Source organism: Metarhizium album, assembly GCF_000804445.1.
Source record: "Metarhizium album ARSEF 1941 chromosome Unknown scaffold_12, whole genome shotgun sequence".
Lineage (NCBI taxonomy): Eukaryota > Fungi > Ascomycota > Sordariomycetes > Hypocreales > Clavicipitaceae > Metarhizium > Metarhizium album.
The window spans coordinates 162,973-186,105 of NW_024467586.1; the positions used below are offsets into that span (position 1 = coordinate 162,973).

Genomic DNA, 23,133 nt, shown 5'->3' on the forward strand with positions numbered 1-23,133 from the left:
GTCACGTGCACGCACGCCCTGACAGCCGATGGGCAACCTCCGTGTCATGTCCCAAGTGAAGAAGATGTTGCACGACCACTCGAGCATCTGCGGCTTCCCCTTGTCGACAGTGACGCGCAATCCAGTCGACACTCGTTTTCGTCCTTGGCCTGCTGTCGCCGTTCTTTTCAAGAAACAGAATCAAACTTGCCGTCTTTTTTTGATGACTTGATGCACGTGAGATAGGGCTGTCTTCCACCATCTCGTTTCCCCCCCCGAGACGAGCGAAAATGACGTCTTCCGATTTGCGCGACGTTCTCAATCTGGGAGACAGTTCCTCAGACCCCCGACCTTCCAAGAAACAGAAAACCGGGCAGCCGAAACCCAATCTCAAGGGTCTAGCCAGAGAGGTCCTCAACCTCGGTGGCGATAATCCCGTGTCGATTATACCGGCCAAGAATCAATTCAAGAAGAGGCGTCTCGGGGGCCGCAAACCGGCTGCGCGATGGGAACTCCGCGAGTTCCGCAACTCAGGGCGCGACGATGGGTCGTTGATCTTGCGCCATTGGCGACGGGTAGGTATCAAGGACTCTGCCGCGGCTGGTGGCGAGAATCAAAAGCAGCCCGAGGCCCAATCACCGGGTGGTGGACAATCGCAAGCACGGGGCCCGGAACAACATGCAGACAAGAACCAAGGCGAGGCGGAACGAGACATGGAAGACTCGGCGTTCGCCAAGTTCAACGTGAGAATCCAAGTCCCGCAATACTCTCAGGACCAGTACCGCGTCTCGCTGCAAAGCGAAGATTGGACAAGAGAGGAGACGGACTACTTGATGGGCATGGCAAGCGACTTTGATCTCCGCTGGCCACTCATCTGGGATCGATACGAGTATCAACCCCCGGCGACGAATGGGGTGGCCGACGCGGATGGGGATGAGAATAAGGCGATCGTCCCTGCCACGAGGCCTCGGTCCATGGAGGACCTCAAGGCCAGATACTACGAGGTCGCTGCCAAGATGATGGCCGCTCAGAAACCGGTGCAGTACATGACGCAGCAAGAGTATGCGCTGCACGAGACCATGGCGCATTTCAATCCTAAACAAGAGAAGCTGAGGAAGGAATTCGCAGTGAATTCCATGTCGCGATCAAAGGAAGAAGCCAGAGAAGAAGAGTCGTTGCTGTTAGAGGTCAAGCGGATAATGGCAAGGAGTGAGCGATTCAACGAAGAGAGGAGAGAGCTGTATAACCGGTTGGATTATCCCAAGGCTGAGACGGACATCAACCCATTCAAGTCCTCGGCCGGATTGCAGACTTTGCTGCAGAATCTCATGAGTACGGACAAGTCAAAGAAGAGAAAATCCATCGTGGGCATCGAAACTACGGCTGGCGCTGGGCCTGGAGCGGCTGGAGCGGCTCAGAATTTACCAGGGCCGGAATCAGGCAGGCGGGAGAGTGCTGCTCTGTCGAATGCCGCGACTCGCGAGTCTACGGCAGCCACGCCAACGCCCACCGCTGCCAGCAAGAAGGCACAGCAACTACAAGAGAGGCAGCAGCAACAACCGACAGAGCGCAGGAAGCTCAACCACCAGGAGGAGGCCGTGTACGGTGTTACGCACCACGACCGACTTGGTTCAGGACCTGTGTTCCGGACCGAAAAGATCAACAAACTCTTCTCCCACAAGTCCAACCAACAACAGCTCCGAATCAGCAACGCCCTCAACGAGTTGGATGTTCCCGCCAAGTTGGCAATGCCAACCGCTGCGACCACCCTGCAGTACGAACAGCTCCTTGCTGCTGTCAACAGTTTATTGGACGCGCGAAAGGTATCCGACAAGCTCGACGGCGAGATCAAGATCGAGCAGGCCAAAAAGGCAGAGCGCGAGAAGAACCAAGGCCCCGCTGCTTCCCAGAAGGAGACCGCTCCGGCGGACAGCGAGCAGAAGGCTGGCGGCGAGGGTAAGAAGCCTGATGACTCTGTTGCCTCTAGAGATGAACGAGAGCCCGGGGACAAGGCCGCCGGCCAGACTGGTGGGAACAAGGCCGACGATGCCAAAGATCAACGGGAACCACCACCTGCAGGGGCCGATGACGCAGCAGAAGCATCGACTTCCAAACCAGGACAAGATGAAGAGGCTGCCGCCCCCGCGGAGAAGCTGGCAGAAGCCGAACGAGAAAGGGAAAGGGAAAAGAGCGCTCGGCCGGCGAGCAGCAATGGTCCTCACAAGCGAAGCGCCAGTGTTTTAAGCAGCGTGAGCGACAAGAGTGCTAAACGACAAAAGAAGTGACCACGTGCCTTGCCAGTACATTCCACTTGGCCCTATGCGCTGCGTCGATGGGGTTCCAATTCTCTTACCTGCCGTCTTTTTCTCGCACTTTCCCCGGGGTTCCAAACAGAATATTGAGAAGGTCGCCTGAAAGAGGGGGTTGGCGCGGGTATGTGCCGGGGAACTGCCACGGACTGTCATTATGGATATGCGACAATTTGTCTAGATCCCTTTTGGTTTTTTGAAAGTCCCATCGGTAATCAGGGCAGCGGTCCGACATGGGAAATCAGGTTGGGAATCATAAAACGTCATCAAGTCATCATCCGGGGAGTCAGGGCAACGGCCTTGAAGGCAGAAGTCTCCGAGATCCATTCTTCCTTGTCCAGGGGTATGGAAGGAGTATAACGGCGCTATTCATAAGAACCCCGGATTTCGGGACGACAAATCCTAGGAAAGATGCTAAAACTTCTGGTTGAGCATCCAGTGATGATGATGTCCTGAACTACTCTCGACCAGAGATGTTGAGTCGTGCATGGATTGCTGGAGCGCGAATCGGTGGGAAGCGTATATCAGTTAATCACGTGTAATAAATCATTACGAGATGGTCCGAACAGCGCTTCTTGAACGTGGGACGCGTCACGCCGCAGCGCTTCCAAAAAGATGCCTTGTCAAGCCTGTGCCATGACGGGGCTAGCATATCAAGGAGCCGTGTTCCGCGTGATAATTACGGTTAGCTTATCCGACAGTGAGAGCGAGAGCGACCGGGGCATGAATCGTCTTTGGGATTTGACGCTGTAGACGGTTCTCACGATCAAGTCACTATATATAGCAGTGCAACTGGTAGCTAAAAAATATCATGTACAGGATTCACCAACAGCTGCGGCCGGGGACGCGTGGCCACGGCACATTGGCTGCAAAAATATGTGAGCCGACATTGTGAACCAGTCGACAGACTTGGGGTATGCTGGCAAAGCATTGCCGTCGAAGACGAAGACGATGGAAAACTTGGCTTGGCCAACCATTTGCGGCGCTGATGTAGGAGACACGAGATAGCCGGTCATGGCCAAAATAATGGCTAAATTGTATGTCCACAACCCATCGTCTTGGGTCGACTGGATTGCGGCTCGCTAGGCACGGTCTCGGATGCGCACCGGCACCGAGCCCGGAGCACGGAGTATATCAGTATATACTCCGTATTTTATATTGATTGGCGTGCGGAACTCGCCGGAACGGGGAGGCCTGCACGAACATCAACGATATTCCTAGGGGACTGTGGGTGTACGTGTAGAACAGGCCGGAGCGAGCTTCTCGCCGTGTCAACTGGTGATTCCGTCCCATCTTCTGGTGGAGGACAAGTCCATCCATGCGGTAAATGGGCAGTCGGCTCAATATTGGCTGCTTGAGAACTCGCCAACGCCAGCCGATGAGAGAGGCGTACCAGGTACTCTTTCTGCCGTGATTCTAAGCTGAGAGGAAACGATGCATGGCCATGGAGACTTCAAGGTGGAGACTTTCTCCTAGGATTTCTTCCCTTCCCTTGTCGCGTTTCTCTGTCGGGCTTGTCGACTTTTCGGCCAACTTGATGGAGTTTTCTGCCTTCCCGCAGTCCTTCGGGATATCCACTCCGAGGATGCCGCAAAAAGTTGGCCGACAAGCTTATAGGACGCGGCGCAATGCACTGATGTGCGTGATCAGTGTATCGAAGGAAACGCTTGTGGTCGATCATGCTGGGAGGACAGCGAAGCTCTTCTTCTATTTTCTCACCGGTTAGAAATGTCCGATCCGGCGCCTGATGACAAGACGAGTACTCACACTGATATACGCCGTACGGAGCGCCAAACCCTGTAGTAAGCTGCTAGATCAAGACCAAGGCAAAACGAATTCGGGTTGTCTGACCTACAACACTCGAACCCAAGATGGCTGCCCTCCGATCACCTTGCACGCAGGAATATTTACCTCTTCGCCTCCTATCCTAGCCGCCCAATGCACAAGAACCGCCCCAAACGACCACACGCCGTCCAGCGCTTGCAGTCTGCAGTCACAACCGACTTCCCTCCAATCAATCCACAACCGACCCAACCGCGGCACCGTTGCAAGGTGGATACGGACTGCAATAGGACCCCTGTTATCACATTCAGTACGTCGTACTCTGTACTCCGTACACACAATGCGGTACGGGATGCTAAGTCGGTGGTAAGAAGCCACTGTTGGGACCAGGCGGGACCCGGCTGGTGTAGCAGGGCCAAAGGCGTGCTGCACGGAGCAGTTATTAGGTTCATGTGCATCCTCCGTTCCTACTGCTGTTGCAGTATGGATAGACTCTTGGAGTACGGCGGACGCGGTGTTGACGGTAGTATTGGAGGTGCCTTTCAGGGCCCCGTCGCTGCATCCTCTATTGTTGTTTGATCGCAACTCAAGTCGCGCCTCCATTCTTTTTGAAACTTTTACACTTTAGCCTGACAAATGGAGGGCCGTTTTCATTACGGCTTTGACGTCAAATTTTATGTTTCTTCAGAGTCCCCGACGATGGACTCTAGTTGCCAGCGACCGGGTCCCAGGCGTAGCTGATGCGGCGCGGGCAAAACTTGTCATCTCCGGAACAGATAATATCTTGGCCGAATTAGCGGCAGTCTGTTCTGTTCCCGAAAGCTCCAAATAATAGTGCTGCTCGTGCTAGCAAACATGCTGAGCGGATAGAAATATACACATCAAGTTCGCACGCGCAGTTCTATAATATTAGACGAGGCGGCAGTTGAAAAAATTGTTCTCCGTACATTCGGCTTTGGGTACTGTCCGTTTCAGGCTCCCACGTTTCGCTCAGGCTTGGCGTGTTTGGAGGCTTGACACGACGAAAGCCCGGTGTGACGAGATGGGCTGAGACTACCAATCACGACAAAGACAACGCTTAGGTCGTCCAAGGTATAATATGCGGTGGCGGGAAAGACGCCACATTACCGGCCTCCCAGGCTTGATTGGTGGCTCATCGCGCTTGTCGGCGGACTGGAGTGATTCCTGATGATGAATGTGATGATGACATGCTTCACGACGGCATGGCTGGTTTGCGTGAAACGATGACTCCTCCTGGCGGTTGAAGAAACCGGTTTTCTTGTACACGATTCTGCTCATTGGTTTGTATGATTCAAGAGTGGCGAGCAATGCTGAGAAGTGCCGGAAATTCGAGGCTGTGCGGGAGGCAAGACTATCCCTGGCCTGAATAGCCGGTTGGACAAATTTGCCTCATCGCGCGCATTGCCAAGTGTCCAATTTATTTCTGAACTTAGTTGCGGTGGCTTTTCAACGGAAGGTCTTGCACCCCGTCACCTCCTTCCTTTTTGTAGATCGCCATTGACATTGCGTCTGTAACTTGACCTGGCCGCTTAGTGACGAGACCAACATATTGTCACTTGAAGCTACCTCTGGCACCGTGCTCCAATACCATGACACATGACACTCTCCCTTGGGCTGACTTCGTTTGTGCTCCCAGAAGTATTATTTGCTGAGCTCCACACTTCTCCAAAGCCAGTCTCAGGGAGGGCTGGGTTCCGTTCCGTTTAGGCTGCTCGTTGTGTGCATGGCTTAGCACAGCCGCGTTGACCGGCGATACGAGACGGTGTTAGCCGCGGCGTTAATGGCGCTCAGTCTTTCACACTCCCTGTGTTCTCAACATCCTATTGGCGGGTTCTGGACCAGTACTGACTTGGGCGCCACTAGCCGTCTGGAGGTGGCGGATATGCGTTTAACGACTGATTTGACCAGAGCGATGGATGGGGAATCTGGCAGCAACAGCCAGTTTCAGTGAATCAAATCTGTTCCAGGGCAATCGTAGCCGCTCCCCTGTTTGCCTGTAACTCAATGCTCGACAGCGCGTCCGACGTGGGTCATGGTTGCATCCAGCTCTCAAAATAGCAACTCCATGGAGACGGGAAGCTAAGCCCCGTGGATATCCAAAATGTCATTTCGTCTAGACAGTTCGGTTCTGACAGTTCAACACGGCCTGTGACTTTGGAGCGATGGATGCTGAGAAATGCAACGTTATGCCCCAGGAACTGCGAGCAGGTTTCCGCCGTGCAACTTCTGGCCCAGCAAGATGAACAGCTCATCAAGGCATTGAGTTGATCGGCCGATATCGAAGTCCTTTACTCGGCTGGCCAGATTAGACTCTTGAAGGAACAAGGACGACGGCAGCGTTTTAATTTCCCTGGAAATGAATTTCTTGATTAGTTGTCATTGGTCAAGTTGCATGCGACTCAACCTACCGCTCAAGACTGGCAATTCGAGGAGATATTGATATGCCGCTGCAGAGTAGAGAGCATAATTTGTCTGGGTACTCTGTAGGTAGTTGGAGTATGGGCGCCCATGATATCCAAAGTGACGCTAGTTCTGCAATATGACTGTCGCATCATCGTGCTGGCCCAGGTTTCGGGTTTCTGGAGACTCGGATGTCTCAGCCGACGCCCTGCCAACTGCGTAGGGTTGCATCGACAGGGCCAATTTGACACCGAAAGCGTGGCCAAGTTTATGCAATTATTACGTCGGGATGAAGTCGCAGACGGCACCGTGTGCTCCACGAAGCGAGAAGAGATCAATATTATGAGTCGTGACAAGATTTGTGTCGGAACCGCGTACTTGCTGATTGCATGGCCAAGCGATACGTATCTGATGTACTGAGGTACCTGGGTACGAGCAACCTCGGAGTACTCCGTAGCATTAGCACAAATCAATAACGTGCCCTGCCAAGCCCAGAATCCCAGATTGCATGGCAAAATGCCGGACTGTGCCGATGTATGCAGTACGTACTTGACTCAATACCTCAATGCTGCTCAGGTTTGCATGCTTGGTGCCTTCAAACACTCAACTTATTTTGACAGACGGCCAATTGCCTCGACTGAAATTCCCGCGCCGCAAACCCGGCGATGCCATTGATCAAGTTTGTTGAGTGCTCCCCGTACGGAGTACCTAGGTGCCTATCCCGTGCGGAGCCAATCAGTGTGCGCGCCGTTCATCGAACGAGGGCAGTCGCGGGTGCAGCAGCCAGGCGGCCCTGCCGCGGCAAACAGCTCTTGCTGCGGTCACGCCCGGACCCACATCAGGTCAGGGCCATGGCTCGCCTCGTACAATACCTTGCCTGTTTCCGCGTTCCTCAGGCTCTGCTTCGAGGGCCAAAACGCTGATGTCCTCAACTAAACGTGACTGCTCAAACCATCTCAAAGCCCGAGTCTCTCTGTGCACCCTGCAGCCGCCCAGGCCGTAAGCTGGTTGACGCCCTGGATGAGCCTGCTGACGAACGCTGGCTTTAACAGCTACGGCAGTCTTCCGCTTCAGCCACCTCTTCAGCCATGCTTTCTCGGTTACCAATTAACTAGATGCGTTCCTCGCACACGGCTCCCTCACGAGACAGCGACCTTTCCCTGACATTGGCATGTCTACCACTGCCGGCTTGCCGCTCTTATAGTTCGGAGTCCTCATTGTCATGGTAGCATTCAAGCGGTGATGAATCAATACAGTGGGCTGAGGATGAGGATGACGGGTCTCGGGTGGCCGGGAGTCGAGAGAGGAGATTTCCGGACTTACCCCTGCTCGTCGTTCTTGTCTTGCAAGTCGAACTTTTTCTTTTGTTGGGTGGCAGCATTCGGGGTACTGTCAGCTCGACTTTCGGCCGAGAAATGATTATCCAGTCTAATCCGTTGGTTCGCCTCTGGCGCGTCGCACAGCACAGTGCCGAATTCCATTTCAATGTCCTTTGGTCCCATACGGCGCCGAATAGAGTCGGCTGCCAGCCTATAGGAAGCCAGGGGCAGGACTGGCCATGGCGAGGGAGGAGACACAAGAGGGCGGGACTCGTGCTGGGCGGACAGGACATGGTGGAATCGATAGTACAGACTACAGACAGACAGAAGCCGGGCAAGATGATGTGACGGAGGCGACATGGAGGTACGAAGCTCAATGGACAATGGAGTATTAGCCGACAAGACAATATACGCACTACCTACCCTCGATATGGGCACAGCCTCTATGTAGAAGCGACATTGAGAAAGATCCGCATCTCTCATCTGCCACAGCAGAAGCTTGATTGATGATGATGGAACAGCGTACTTATAATAGTGTTGTTTCCGGCTGCCACTGTTTCTTGGCCATGGATTGAATCAATTATAGGTCTGCCGCGGTTGGACCAAGATTGAAACGCCCGGACGGGTCTCATGGGTCATGGCAACATGGAGTAACACAGAGGTGGCACAACAGGTACTCCGACTGGCATTTGCTTGTGAGTTGCGAAGCACAGGACACGGAGCAAGTTGGGCGTACGAGCCGATTATGATGCAGTTCAACATGCTACTCGCTACGGAGTACATTCGACGCTGGAATCATGCCTGGGGGGTGTTTATTCCCTTTTCCTCTTCCTTTTCCTTTTCCTTTTCCTTTTTTTTTTTTTTTTTGGAATGGACCTCTGGCACTACACACAAGCAGTGTGCCGGCCGGTCGACACACAGCATACAACATGGGTTCGGGTGGTACCGAGCATTCTGGATGCTGGATGCTGGATGCTGGATGCTGGATGCTGGATGCTGGATGCTGGATGCTGGATGCTGGATGCTGGATGCTGGATGCTGGATGCTGGATGCTGGATGCTGGATGCTGGATGCTGGATGCTGGATGCTGGATGCTGGATGCTGGATGCTGGATGCTGGATGCTGGATGCTGGATGCTGGATGCTGGATGCTGGATGCTGGATGCTGGATGCTGGATGCTGGATGCTGGATGCTGGATGCTGGATGCTGGATGCTGGATGCTGGATGCTGGATGCTGGATGCTGGATGCTGGATGCTGGATGCTGGATGCTGGATGCTGGATGCTGGATGCTGGATGCTGGATGCTGGATGCTGGATGCTGGATGCTGGATGCTGGATGCTGGATGCTGGATGCTGGATGCTGGATGCTGGATGCTGGATGCTGGATGCTGGATGCTGGATGCTGGATGCTGGATGCTGGATGCTGGATGCTGGATGCTGGATGCTGGATGCTGGATGCTGGATGCTGGATGCTGGATGCTGGATGCTGGATGCTGGATGCTGGATGCTGGATGCTGGATGCTAGATGCCGTGTTGTCGTGGACATAGAGTACATATGTATCGTATCTACGGAGTGGATGGTGGTAACATTGCCGCAGCCGGTGTCGTTGAGTGTCCTCAAAGCAGGCTCATCATTCCCCATAGATGGTGGCGGAAGAGTCAAGCTCGACATTGCATGCTTGACATGAGATGGTTTTGATTTTATTGATTGTTACGGAGCACAAACAGACCATGTGCACGGAGTAGCCCCAGGTAGGTTACCTACGTCAGGTGCTTCGTACCTAGGTACTTGAAGACGGCCAGCACTACATGCACACCCCCGTTGCCGACGTCGAAGGCTACCCACACCCCTTGCTCGAGTGCGTCCTCGACTTGCTCTGTGCCGTAATCTGTACTCTGTACCGTGTACCTGCTCTGTCCAGTTCACAAAGGACAGATGCGAGGTATTGCAACCACTGCAGCATGCATGAGAAACGACGAACTACCTGCTCGAGGTACCCAGGCAGCTCGTCGAGCAGTCGGGAGTCAGTTTGGGTCCTGTGCACAATGAGCCGTGTCCGCGACACGCCCCTTTGCGGGCTCCATGCCCCCGCTCCCATCCGCGGCCCCGTCCCAAGCGCCATGCCGCCCGACGCCTGGGAGGGGCCAGCCAGCCCAGCCAGGGTGCGATGTCGTCTGTAGACGGGCCGGGGCAGGTAGCACTGGAGCACTGGACCACTGGGGAGGGCAAAACGGAAAGCGGTGCGCGGGCGTCGAACATTGAGGCAACATTGAACAGGCGACGGGCAGTAGATGATAAAGGGCAGAATTGTGCGCCGCCGCCAGACTAGCGAGGAAAAGCGCGGGTTCCGGGCTTAGCGATCTCCGCGGCGCCCTGCCGGTGTCTCAATTTCCAACCCTCCACAGTCTGTCTGGTCGCTCCGTCATTGTCAATGTCACCGTCACTTGCCTGTCACTGTCACTCTGTTGCTTTGTCACTCCGTCCTCTCGTCCCGTAGCCACTACGGAGAACCAGTCAACTAATCGTGCCCGCCCCACTTTATGTGGTTCGGCTAGCAAAAGCCCTCACCACCAAAGGTGGTGCTCGACAGCAAGGCGGGCCGGACACCAAGGCGGGCCAATTTTCAACCTAATAACGCTATTAACCTCTTCGCCTATAATGTACACCCTTCTCGTCCCAAATTTCTAGTAGATCTAGTACAGAATCCAGACGCCATTTACGTGCCTTTTTAGCTGCTTCAAAAAACGTCCTCTTGGCGTGGTTGTGGCGCCTTTTGTCGGCATGCTCTTTATGCTTGCTGTTCGCCTGATGAACTCGAGAAAGGTCTTTGCAAAGGCGTGATTGGAAGGAGAAACGGCGAATGGTTGACGCGACAGGTATGCATTTGTTGGCGGTGACGGGAGGGGAGCCATATGAAGAGGTGCATTATCTGTTGACTGTTTTTCTAGACCGGGAAATAAAAATAGGACATGTATAGAAAACCAGATATTACAGCCCTTTTTAAAAAAAAAATCAAAAAAATCAAAGGTCGTCACTCATTCATTGGAAGCTTCAACGAAAAAAAAAACCCCGGATGTAATTACGCAGCTCATTAAAGATCCACCTGATCAATCGCCGGCCACCATTGAGACCAGGCCCCCTGCTCGTCGAGGTTATTGCTGACTTCCGCGAAAAGCTGGTTCAACAAGGTATTAGTGTCGAGCTCGTGCTCGTGCTCGTGCTCGTGCTCGTGCCCTTGAACCGGCCAAGTCGCCTGCGCCGAGGGCCGCTCCGCGCCCCGAATCTCCCGAGTATGCGCGTCGGATCTATCCACGACACGGAACTCGTGGACAGACTGGTGTAGAGTATCAAAGTCTGCTCGTGTGCGCCCCTGGTATCGTGTCCGGTCCTCGGTTGCTCGCTCGTAGAGCACGGATGCATGGTGTATCGTTTTGATCTTGCGCGTGCCGCCCTCTCAATGTTAGCGCAACGGTGGCCACGGTCGTGTCATGCTTGCGGGCGGCTTACCCATCCGTCGGCGATTTTCCAGACAAGTCGAAACTTTTCCAGGTAGTCGAGACACATTTTGAGACAGTCGCTTGCTCGCGGGCTGCGGCCCAGGTTCATTCGGGGGTATTTCGCCACGTAGAGGTTGAGGTAGCCGGCTGAGAATGCGCAGAACCCGGCAAAGGGCGTCATGAGATGCACGCCACACTCGGAGGCCTCGTGTAGAATGGCGGCGATGTGCTCTGCCGCGCCGAAGAGGAGTCGGGAGCTGTCGTCCCACCAGCCCTCGGGGGCGGGCGCCCCCAGCATGGGCTGGTCGACTGGACCCCGTGGCTCCGACTCCGGGGTCGGCAGGAAGGGGAAGTACTCGCGGTGAAGCATGAGGGTGCTGACAAGGCGTAAGCAGGGGCGGCGGCGGCAAGTTGGGAGCCCCGTCGACCGCTACCGCTGTGGGAAGGGGATTCTTACCTCACGTAGTACAGGAGATTGAGGTAGACGAACGTCTCGCCGAAGCCGAGCGTCATGTGGACGGCCACCGAGTTGCTGGGGTAATGGAGCTTCCGATGCTGGCCTGCCCTCCAGGCCTCGAGCTGGCTTCGGGATTGTGACCAGGGCGACGCCGGGACCCAGGGGCAGTTCTGGGGTGCGCACAGCTACTAGTCTTGTCGCAGAGTCGCAAACCCATGCTTTGTTGTCGCGCTCCGTGCTGCCACGCCCCAAGTCCCAAGTCCCACGCCAACGTCCACGTCCACGTCCACGTCCACGTCGGTCCATGCCCATGTCCCACGCCTCTGGTTGTCGCTTCTTCTGCCCTTCAGCTCTTCCGCCCTTCCGCTCCGCCAAAGGCCAAAGGCGACGCCGCCAACTGACTGACGCCTTGCGAGCGGGCCCTTGTACGGCTCCGTGCCCTTGGCGACAGAAAGTACGGAGTACCTTGGTCGTACTCCGTACCCGAGAAGGCCCAATCCGTCTCATCTGGTTGATTTGCCCATCTCCCTGACTGAGGCTGCGCGTGTGCGTGTGCGTGTGCGTGTGCGTGTGCGAGCAACGGGCCCGTCTGCGTCGAGTCTGGTGTGCTCAAGCGCACCACACGCACGCGGGCCTGCCGGGGTCCTCGAGGAAGCTGCGTGCGAGTGGTACTTTCCTCAAAAGCAACGGCTAAACCAACCTTGCGCCTTTGGGATTTGCACCGTTGACCTTGGCATTTTGTTAGACGTTGGCTCATCACTAGCACCTCCGTCTGTCATCTGTCTCGCCTTTGTCCTTGGTCCTGATCAAAGTGCCCCCCGGCTTCAAACCTCTCCATCTACACCTCTGCTTCTTCACCTCCTACCTCCCACCTCCTGTCCTCTCCATCCCTTGCCTGCAACGACGCCGCACGCCCATCTCTCCGTCTCATTCCTCCTTCGTGTTCATGGTCGCCCCAGTCATTGTGCTATCCCACGAGCTTGCGAACTTGACGTCTCCCCCCCGCACAACCACGTAAAGCCTGACAAGCCGCTTTTACACCGCCCGCCTCTCGCCTCTCGCCTCTCGCCTCACGCCTCGCGCTTCGTCCCTCGTTTTCGTTGTGCAGATTGCCTCCGATCAAAAAGCTTCTTCATCACTTTGCCGAGAATTTCCTCACCTGTGCTGCCAACCCTCCCAACTTCGGCTCGAGCAATGCAATCAAACCAACCGTGGCACTAATCCAAAGCTGCTCCGTTCCGTTACACCAGCCACCAGCTACCGCATCGGGGGTCTATGGGCAAAGCTGTCAAGCTGCGACAAGGCAGCGGTGTTTGTGATTTTGGTGTTGAAGGCGCGACTGGGCGGCCACGGAGAACTATAAGCGCAAAACGCCCTCTGCTCATATTTCAACCGAGCCGTGGGCTGGACCCCGAGGAGTCATGCGAAGTGCGAGCCCGCACCTTGGTTATCACTAGATCAGCACCCAGGCACTTGGCACTACACAGCTTCCAGATCGACTGCCTGCCACCTACTGGCCAGTCTTCCCTGTCCAGTCTGTACCACAATATAATACCTCGACTCAGGCTCGCCATCTCGGAACCTAGCTGTGACTGCCATGTCCACCTTTACAGCCTTGAACGGAGGCTCTCCCAAGGCAACTGGACCACCTACGGAGAGCTCAGAGAGGACATTTTCCTCGGATGAACGAGCGCCGGCGCCAAGCAAAACTTATCGACACAAGTCACCAGAAATTCATTCCAGTCGCAGTGACGCCTGGAAGGCACGTACCACGGATCGCCAACCCCTTCCGACAATCAAGTATTCGGAAGGGGACGGCCAGCACAAGCGCAAGCGGTCGAGCTCCGCCGAGCTCAGACGCGACGGCAGAGCTCACGAGTGTACTCCAGAGGAATCATCCGGTGGATCTCACAATGAGTCTCGGGAGGCGTGCGATACGCCTCAGCGGGAAAGCAGACACTACAGCGACGATCAAACAGAGAAGGACACCTCATGGAAAAGCCAAGAGCCGTCACGGGAAGAGAGAAACGGATATGGTTCACGGCAAAATTCGGCAACGTCTCCACGTGGGCAGACTGAAGAACAGATTGGCGATGCTCTCCGGAAAGCCACTGCTCAGGTGGATCACAGTGACTACGGCAACACCAGCCCCGATGCAGAAGACCGGTCCGGCGGCACGTATGGAAGTCCTTATGGCACTGAGCACAGATCGGAGTCCGTTGTCCAACATGACCCCAAAAAGCGGAAGAGAAACTTCAGCAATCGAACTAAAACTGGTTGTCTGACATGTCGCAAAAGAAAGAAGAAGTGCGATGAGCAGAAGCCTGAATGTAAGGGCCGTACCGTGCTTGACAACAACCCCCCCCCCCCCTTTACACGTCCGGACCACCGGAGAACTAACAAAAGAAACACAGGCAGCAATTGTATCCGGGGAGGATTCCTTTGCGCGGGATACCCACCACAGCGGGGGACCGGATGGCCAAAACAAGACGCGAAAACACCTGCTGTGCCCCTCGAGTCAAAGGACCCGTCGTATGTTCCTCCTGGAGCGTACGGCATGCCGCAGCATGGCACATATGGGCCGCAACCCGTAAAACGGGAGCCGCTTCCCCATTATCGTGGCCAGATCCTTCGCATAGACCCCCCTCAGAGCCGGCCTCTGGTGGCCACGGAGGACGACCGACCAACAGCACCGGCAATACCAACAATGACAAGCGCGTCTGCCACAAGCCCAGAGAATAAATTATCTGCACTTGCGTATACTCCTGGCAATGTCTTTCCCACACCGGTCAGCGCTAACACGCAACCTGCCCCGTTCGGAGAAAGGATGCCCAAAGAATACCAACGAGTACCACCGTTGCATGATCTCAACAGAGGAAATGAACCGGAGACGCCGCATCCGGGCAACCATCTACCGCAGATCAATATTCTACACCCAACCCGTACGAGTAGTCCAACGCCACATCCTCAGCAGTCTTCGTCAAGCGCCCAGGTTGCTGCGCAGTTGGCCTTGTCCCACTCACAGTATCCCCAGCGGAGAACTCAGAAGGAAGAGATGCTGTCTGGACGGCACTACTATCCCTTTGACAAGGAGCTGTGCCTAGAACGAGAACGCTGTGCAGCCGCGTGTTGGCGGTTCAACAACCTGACCACACCACCAACAAATGGTGTATCGCCCGACGAACGAGCGCGCCTCTTTTTAGAAATACTGCAACCCCGAGACCCTGTGCGCGTGTCTCCCACGGAAGCATCTCCGGTCACCAATGTGGGCCGCGTTGGTCGACATGTCGCTGTCGAGACGCCATTCACCTGTGACTACGGCTACAACATCTCGATTGGCCACCACGTCGTAATTGGAAGGAACTGCACCATCAACGATGTCTGCGAGGTCAAAATAGGAGACAACTGTGTCATCGGACCCAACGTCAGCATATTTACAGCCTCATTGCCCATTGACCCCAAGAAGCGTCTGGGCGGCCAGGGACCCCAATTTGGACGTGGAATCACCATCGAGCAAGATTGCTGGATCGGTGGCGGCGCCATTATTTTACCCGGTCGAACCATTGGGAAAGGAAGCACCGTCGGGGCTGGATCCATTGTCACAAAGGTCTGTTCGCAAGATGCCTCCTTCTTCTCGCAAGCTTAGGAACTAACCCTCAGTGAAGGATGTCCCGCCCTTTACGGTCGTTGCTGGCAACCCGGCTCGTGTACTACGAGGAATAGGAATAGCACCATAGTTCGAGTGGCCCTGACAGCAGCCCGTGTTGTCCTTTGTTCTGTTGCTTTGATTTCTCTATTTTGCTTTGCCATATCTCGTGTCATGATACCCAGGTGTACGACCGACATACTTTTCCTGTACAATATTGTCTGCCCTGATTTTGATCCAGCAGTTGAGCATGGCCTTGTCTTAGCAACTAATACAGCTTCCATATCGGGCTGGATGCACTCCATTATTGAGGAACAAAAAAGTGTCATTATCATTTTCCTTTAAATGTGCGATTCTAGGACGGACGACAGTTGATAGGATTGCACGGTCCAAGAGCCGGTACCGCAATCGAGCCGACGGAGTGAAGCGCAGTTTAGATTTCGCCGTGGCGAAGGGTTCATGAAGCGTTTTCAGCACCGGGAAAATGGTTGGCTGGTTTCATAGATTCAGCCCTCTGTAGCTGTGTCACTAGGACAAGGTCCCCCCTCCCTTCAGGCCTTTCTGTTCCCGTGGCATCTCCCGGCCCAAGTCCGCCTTCCAGGCTAATGACGCTTCGATGCGAGCAGACACCCAGACAGATAGATACCCGGTGTTGGTGAGCAAATTGAAACATTGGCCGGTTGTGACGAGCGGGTGTCGCTGTGCTGTCCCCTTGGGCCTTGAATCGTAATGGGAGCCGAGCCCGTCCAGGGCGCACCCGCACCGGAGGACCTCGCGCAGAAAATGGACGGAACCTGCAGACTTGACCGGCTGAGGTGGCCCGCTGCGCCGGAGAGAAGATAGACCTGGGGAAAAGGACCGAGGGCGTGTGCCCTGGGGTGCCAACCTGCTTGGACTCGTGGGCCGTCCGCGCAACCAGCCGCGTCAGACGTGATGAGCGTGATGAATCTGCTTGAATCTCGCAGACCGCCTTTCTATTTTCCTCTGGGGGGTAGCACTGTACTGTACGAGGGCTGACGTCGTGTGAGAGTGAAGCAAGCAGGTGCGTATGTTGCATTCTGGGGGAACAAGGCTGCGCTGCGCCTCAGTCCGGGCCTGTCGAGTCGTCTCTCGTGTCTCGTGTGTGTGTTGCGGTGCATGACTGATGGCGACTCGAGGCTGTGGCATGCCTGCTTGGCCGAGGGCTGTGGTTCATGCGGCGGTACTGGTCTGGGGAGCGCAGGGCAGGGCAGGGCAGGGCAGGCTTAGCCAGTCGGGCCATGTTTGATACGGGCGAGGGGTAAGCGCACGCGGGACCCAGGGGACTGTGTCTGAGTCGTGGCCGTTTGGGTTCCTCCCTTCTGGAGACGATGTCCATGGTTCCGGGGCACATGGGGGGCGCTTGCTTGCATCGGAGAGAGCTGCGGGTTGGGGAGGCGGGAGGGGGCCACTTGATGGTGGTTGTGTTGAGTGCTGACCGTGTTCAGGAGCGCTTGCTGGACCTGGGATGCGTGGGTTGAGCGGAGGAGCTGGATGCGAGACGACGTGTGCCGCGGGCTGCGAATGTCGGGACACGCGGTTCAGGTGGAGGTCGCGGAGGGGGAGGGGGATGGGGATGTACGCAGTCCGTACGTGGTTGCGATCCGCGCGGCCTCGCCTAGATCAATGCACAGGACCGTGGTGGCTGCCGTGAGGCATGAGGAGGAGGTGGTGGCACGTCAGGCTCGCAGCCGTGTGTCTGTCCGTCGTGTGTACGGGCTGGCCGCCGGCCGCATGGCCCAGACCAAGCTCGACGTCGTGGTTACTCGGGGCGGTGCGTCGTGGGGTCGTCGTCGTCGTCGTCGTCGTCGTCGTCGTCGGTGAGTGCCGTTTCCGCAATGGACCGAGGCTTGAGACACGGCCCGAGTGCGGCGTCCCGACTGTCACGGCCACGAGGGGGTGGAAGACGACATCGCGGATGTTGCCAGGTGTGTGGTCGACCTCGTGTGCGCAACGGTCGAGCCAAACGCCCACACGGAGAAGGGCATGGTCTCCCAGGAGAGGTCGACAGGCGGAGCTGATGGACGTGCAGGTACGGCAGGGCGATGGACCGCGCCGCGAAGTCGGCTCATGGCCGCCAGTCTCTCGGCGTCCTGCCGCGACGGAAGGCTGGGCGCGACCTCGTTCCATCGCCATGGACGGGACGCTGTCCCGAGTCCTCCTTGTGCGGTGTGCGGTGTGCGGTGTGCGGTGTGCGTCGTCGTCGGTGCGGAAGCCAGTCGTCAGTTGTGCGGGGGGACGGAGGAGTGAGCCTTGGCTCTGGCTTCGGGAGGTAGCAGAGAATTTGGCAGGTTGATGCGCGCGGTCTTCACGTCGAGGATTAGGCGGCTCCAAGGGCCTTTGGGTCTTTGAGTAGATGCGAGGTCGAGACGTTTGCTGCAGCACTCCAGAAGAGGATGGACGCCTCCCATGGTCATGGCTGGCGATGATGCACAGTATAATGACGCAAACTTGCATCTGAATATTTTGTACCTATCATCATCATACGTCGCGGTGTTGACTTTACACGTGGTACATTCCGCTGCCCCATTCCGCGCGGCATCGAGTGTTTGCAGCATCGTCCGGATAATACACACGGATTTGGCTTGCTACTTCTGCAGCTCGTCCTGCGCCATCACGTCCTGGCTGACTTCAATCATGTCCTCCATCATCTGGAGCGCTCTCTCCTGGTCCCTCAGTTTCGAAAACGCCCTGAACGTGTAGGAATCAGGCTTGAACCCTGCCGCCTCCATGTCCTGCAGCGTGCTCACTGTCTTGGGAACATCTTGCATGGTCGCGTATCCTCTCACCAGGGTGTTCCACGTCGCCAAGTTGGGCTGAATACCGTTCTCGCGCATGACGTGAATGATCTTATTCACCAGCGTCCGGTCGTGGTGGTTCATCAGGCCCCGTAGCAAGGTTGTCACCGTCAACACCGTCGGTGCCGGGTGGACCGGCGTCGTCGCAACCACCCCGTCGCTTCCCACGTGTACCCCTTCACCGTCTGCGCCATTCGCGTGCAGCTGGTCCTTGAGCATGTCGCCGAAAACCAGAAGAGCGGTCCGTGATAGTTCCCTGCGCTCCGTCATTGCGAAGATGAAGGTGTCGTGTATGAGGCTGCCTTGATTCTGTATTAGCCGGGATGCCGATGGTATAGAAGCGTCCTTGCCCTGCTCTTCCAGTCTCGACTTGAAAAACTGGTAATACGCCATTAGGTCGTAGGGCTGCTGCAGTCCCATGATATACGCTCGCATCATGATGGCCATGGTCGTCAAGTTTGGCTGGAACTTTGTGTCATCTCCCGACGAGAACAGTTGATCGACAAATGGGATAATGGTGGTTTCAAAACGCCATATCGTTCGTGTTGCACCGCCCGAGACGAGGCCGTGCTGGCCCGCACCTCGTGCTAGATATAACGGCAGAGACTCTGGCAACCACCACTGAAGCGGTTCGAGGTCGAACTTCTTGGCGTAGATGCGTAGCAGAATCCCGAAAAGACTTGGGGCAGACCGGGGCTGGCTCTTCCTCTCCATCGCTTCCGTCTCGGCAAAATGAAAAGCGCTGTGAAGTGCGTTGTTCAGAACCTCTACAATCGGGACATCTGCCACTTTGGCCACGTCCAGCGCCTTGGCAACAGTCTCAACTTTCCGAGTAGCTTTTGCTCCTCTGAACACGATTGCCCAGGCCTTGTGGTCCAACTGAACGCCACTCTCGGAGAAGAGCAATGCAAGCCGTATTGCCTCGTCAACCTCTCCTTGCTGGGAAAGGGTATCGAGGTAGGCTGTCGCGCTAAGCAGGTTCAACGTGAAGCCCCTTTCTATAAAATACACCAGTGCATCGTTTGGAGAGAAGGGGTTTTGGACCGATCCTACCCCGTCGGGTACCTGACAGTGAAGTAGCGAGGTGATGACGCTTGATGGGCGGGCCTCGTTCAGATCAGCGCCGCTGTCCGATAATCCCTGGAGTATCTCAAAGGCAGTTTGTTTGTGGGCCGGGTCTCTAGCTAAGCTGCTGGCAAACTGTATCATTGTATTCGCATGCATATTGATTTCGGACTGCCGAAGAAGAGCAAGTAGCTCAGAAGTTTGTTCGCTCGGAAGTTTCTTGGCGAATAACCCCAAGAGTCTTTGACTGAATGGAATGTGTTGTTTGGGACTGTCCGCTATCGCCTTGTGGAGCAAACCCACTACCTGCTCAGCTTTCAGAGTTCTTTCGCGAACGTTTTTCTCCTTTGCAAGGTCTAGTCTTTGAATGATAAATAGTAAAACATCGCTGATGGCGTACCCGGGAGGCCAGGGGTCCAGTGTAGCTTCCAGGACCATGGCCGCCTTCTCTGGACAAGCGCGCATCGTGGAGAGCATGATCCGTGGCCACTGTTTCTCTCGAGACTGATGGTCTAGTTCTTGCCAAGCTGATCGCATGTCTGAAACAGTCTTGTGTTCTAGGAGCCATAAGCTCTCGTCTTGCCATGGCCAAACCTGTTTGCGATTGTGGCTAACGTTATACAAGTGTCTTTTCCACGAATTGAAGGTCTTCCGCCTCTTGAGCAGCTCATCACCGGAGAACTGATGACGAATGTAGCCCCATTGTACGTACATATCTCGCTCACGCATCGGGCCTAACCTACGGCTGCCATATTTTCGTCGGTTCGATGTATCTGGATTCGCTGGTTTCGTCCGGAAGCGTGATGTGTGGCCGTCGTAATCTATATCGTTTGAGTACGGTTGTTTGGCACGTGTAGCAGAGCCGACCTTGCGTTTTCGTCCCCCTGCAGAGGCAAAGTCTGATGTTGCGTTGTCGAGTTTCGATCTAGGGGTTGTACGATCCACGTGGCGGCACATGAAGGCGGCCTGGAACGCATCGTCATGTTGCGTTCGAGCTGTCGAGTCTCTCGATTGTACAGTCGGCGAAAGTCTTTGAAAGCAATTTGAGAGAAGACGCCGCTGTGCCATGTCTGGTGCTGTTGGAGGGTTTGGCAGTGGTCGAGGCGCGTTGCCGAATCGGGCCCAGCTGATACGGTTGAGCCGGCACGCCGTTCGCATCTTTTGTCGAGGCACTTATTTCTGGTTAGAATCATTCATAGTGGCAGGAGCTTCGGAAGGTTGTTGGCTCCGAATTAGATCGCGACGCATGCAGAAAGGTAGCTAGCTGCCAGAAAAGGCTATGAGCGCAGGTCGAAGGCTGCATTGCCGACGCGCGGGCCCCCGGAGCAGAGCGCTGCGCCTAATTAGCCGCGGCGGCGGCAAACTCGCGGCTCGAAGTCCCTTCATCTTTTCGATGATCGCCGCCCCACTAGACCTTCATCACTAAGTTGCAAAGCAACTTCTCCAACCTGTCGTCGCGCATTGAAACACTTCTTCCATACCTCTAGTGCTGCGCGCCATGTCATCCTCCCAACACAGCTTGAGCGCCGCGTCTGAAGACCGCAAGTCGCGCCTCGCTGCCCTCAGAAACCTGAAACGAAAGAAGCCCGACGACAACGACGAGGGTGCCACAGGAGAAACCAAAATCCCACCCTCTGTCACTCCAGACGCAGACGTCTCGCGTCTACATCTTTCAGGACGCAACTATGATCCAGAAACGAAAGGCCCCAAGCTTGGATTCGACCAAGCGCCAAACGAGGGCCTGGATAAACCTACTCTAGAGGAGCAAGCTGCAGATGTCGAGGCGCAAGTCAAGCAGCATGCGACCGAAGAGGCACAGAATGATAAGGGGCTTGATTTGTTTAAGCTGCAACCGAAAAAACCAAATTGGGATCTGAAACGGAACTTGGAAGCTAAGATGGATATTCTGACTGTTCGGACAGATAATGCCATAGCTCGGCTGGTTCGGGAGAGGATCTCTGGAGCTCAAAAGGCAGCTACAGATGCCGCCGCTCTGGGCAGCGCAAAGGTTGACGGGGACGCTGTCGGCATGGATGGCGTTGCTCTCGTAGAGGGATTGAGGGTCAGGGAACAGGAAGAAGAGGAGGAAGAGAGGAGGGAGCGAGCAGAGAACGAAGCTCTGCTGGCCTGAGCCGCTGTAGAGGCTGCACATCTATGCTTGTTTACAATATTTCGACTGGAGTTTGCATCGGCGGGTATTCAAGCAACATGGTTTTTGTTATGTAGTTGCAAAGGCGAATACAGCATATGATACCCTTTACCTTCCTCCACGGTTCATAGACTGCGTCATTGCTAGCCTCCGACTAAAGGGGCTGAGACTACGCCGTCGAGGCGCTTCAGCATCTCTCGCCCTGCCACGATTGCTGTGCCGTGACCTGTCATCCTGCTCACGGGTCCTCTGTCTCTCATGTGACCCTAGTAAATTTGAAGCGTAGGGTTCCCTGTCATCATAGCGCTGTGGACTGTGATGGCGAGACCTCCTTGGCAGGCATTCCTCGTACTCTGGACTCCTATGGTCTCGGTAACGGTGTTTCTGGGGCTCATTCCTCGGTGAAAGTCTATCTCTCGATGGAGAGCGCCTAGTCCGTTTAGTGGGGGGCGGGCCACGACTCAAAGTTGGCTCATGAGTTTGTCTGCCTTTGTCTTTGTCAAAATGGGAGTTGTCTCGTAGCCTCCGCACAGAGGGGGATCTAGAGCGGCGCCTTGGGGAGCGAGAGTGCGTCGATTCATGTGTTGAAATCGGGGAAACATATCCGGATGATGCTGATCTGCGACGCTTGGGGGATGGCGGCAGGCTCTCTTTATCAGATTCCTCAGCGTCCTGTTGTTTGGCGCGCTCTGCCTCCCTCTTCTGCAGCACCTCATCTGCAACACCAGCTCTGTACGATTCTTAGCTTTTGGTTTTCAGGAGCTTTCAGTGCCAAGGAATGTCACAAACTTCTTTTCCAGAGGGTTTGGCGTGTCACTCGTGAGCTTTGGGACCAACTTTGGGTTGCGGAGCTGTTGTGACCTTGACGGGCGAGATACATATGGACGTTCTTGTGTTGAGCTGTTACACTCGTAGGAATAATGCCGTGCTAGGATTGTTAGGATTCCCAGCCTTGATAAGTTGGATTCGAGTTGACATATCTCGTTTCAGACATTTTTGGCATTGAACACTGGCTGGGGTTGAGCGAGAGGGACCGCCTCGCCCCCTGTATGTAAACATTTCGAATCGCACCTTCGATTTGAGATTTTGAGTGCCACTTTGAACAAGGGGTAGCAATTTATCCAAAAATGAGTATCAGTATCAAAGAAAAGTAGGGGTGTATGCTACTCCGTATGCAGTCTGAGCTTGTTACTGCTCAAATGGTAGTACGGAGCGATGGATCACTGGTGCCACGGTCGGAGTCACGTGACATGGGACACCACCGTGGACAATTTGTGATTCGCCGGTATAGACTTTGGATGAGACAAGCCTTGTATTTGCGCTCAGGCTACCTACCCGGGAACGTAGCCAGGGGCCTTAGTCAGCGAGCTCGCGGCGGCCAAATGGTGGGTATTCATCACTCTGAGGAATCGACCAACAGGTTATTTTCCGCCCGGCATCAGTCAGCACGGAAATATTCTGAAGCTGACTCGCTCGCCTCAAGCTTTGAATGCACTTTTGAACGCTTGAGTAGACGGCCTCATATCGTCTCTCTTTTATTCTGTTCGGTTTTCCTCTTGGTCCAGGACTACCTTTGTCGGGTCGACCCATGACATCGGCTTGAAGCCCTCTCTGTACGACCAACCAACCGCCAGCATTTTGGGACTGAACAGGCCGCACAGCTCCACTGGTGTGCTCTGACAGTTTTGGCCT

The 23,133-nt window shown here is 55.3% G+C and overlaps 6 protein-coding genes across 6 annotated transcripts; 4 read left to right on the forward strand and 2 right to left on the reverse strand.

Annotated features, from left to right (window-relative positions):
- Positions 1-269: 269 nt before the first annotated feature.
- MAM_05051 (SWR1-complex protein 4) lies at positions 270-2,264 on the forward strand (the record flags this gene model as incomplete). The annotated part of the gene is made up of 1 exon (XM_040823849.1): positions 270-2,264. One exon carries the CDS (start codon positions 270-272, stop codon positions 2,262-2,264), a length of 1,995 nt encoding a protein of 664 aa, XP_040678008.1.
- Positions 2,265-8,739: 6,475 nt separating this feature from the next.
- Positions 8,740-9,498, forward strand: MAM_05052 (uncharacterized protein; the record flags this gene model as incomplete). Its single annotated transcript, XM_040823850.1, has 1 exon — positions 8,740-9,498. One exon carries the CDS (start codon positions 8,740-8,742, stop codon positions 9,496-9,498), a length of 759 nt encoding a protein of 252 aa, XP_040678009.1.
- Positions 9,499-10,902: 1,404 nt separating this feature from the next.
- Positions 10,903-11,821, reverse strand: MAM_05053 (uncharacterized protein; the record flags this gene model as incomplete). Its single annotated transcript, XM_040823851.1, has 3 exons — positions 10,903-11,262; positions 11,319-11,685; positions 11,766-11,821. The coding sequence occupies 3 exons, from the start codon at positions 11,819-11,821 to the stop codon at positions 10,903-10,905; spliced, it is 783 nt and encodes a 260-aa protein (XP_040678010.1).
- Positions 11,822-13,362: 1,541 nt separating this feature from the next.
- MAM_05054 (Trimeric LpxA-like protein) lies at positions 13,363-15,502 on the forward strand (the record flags this gene model as incomplete). Its single annotated transcript, XM_040823852.1, has 3 exons — positions 13,363-14,095; positions 14,180-15,372; positions 15,431-15,502. 3 exons carry the CDS (start codon positions 13,363-13,365, stop codon positions 15,500-15,502), a joined length of 1,998 nt encoding a protein of 665 aa, XP_040678011.1.
- A 2,515-nt stretch (positions 15,503-18,017) lies between these two features.
- MAM_05055 (pentatricopeptide repeat protein) lies at positions 18,018-20,360 on the reverse strand (the record flags this gene model as incomplete). Its single annotated transcript, XM_040823853.1, has 1 exon — positions 18,018-20,360. The coding sequence occupies one exon, from the start codon at positions 20,358-20,360 to the stop codon at positions 18,018-18,020; it is 2,343 nt and encodes a 780-aa protein (XP_040678012.1).
- Positions 20,361-20,790: 430 nt separating this feature from the next.
- On the forward strand, positions 20,791-21,423 carry MAM_05056 (mRNA splicing factor, Cwf18; the record flags this gene model as incomplete). Its single annotated transcript, XM_040823854.1, has 1 exon — positions 20,791-21,423. One exon carries the CDS (start codon positions 20,791-20,793, stop codon positions 21,421-21,423), a length of 633 nt encoding a protein of 210 aa, XP_040678013.1.
- Between the last annotated feature and the right edge of the window lie 1,710 nt (positions 21,424-23,133).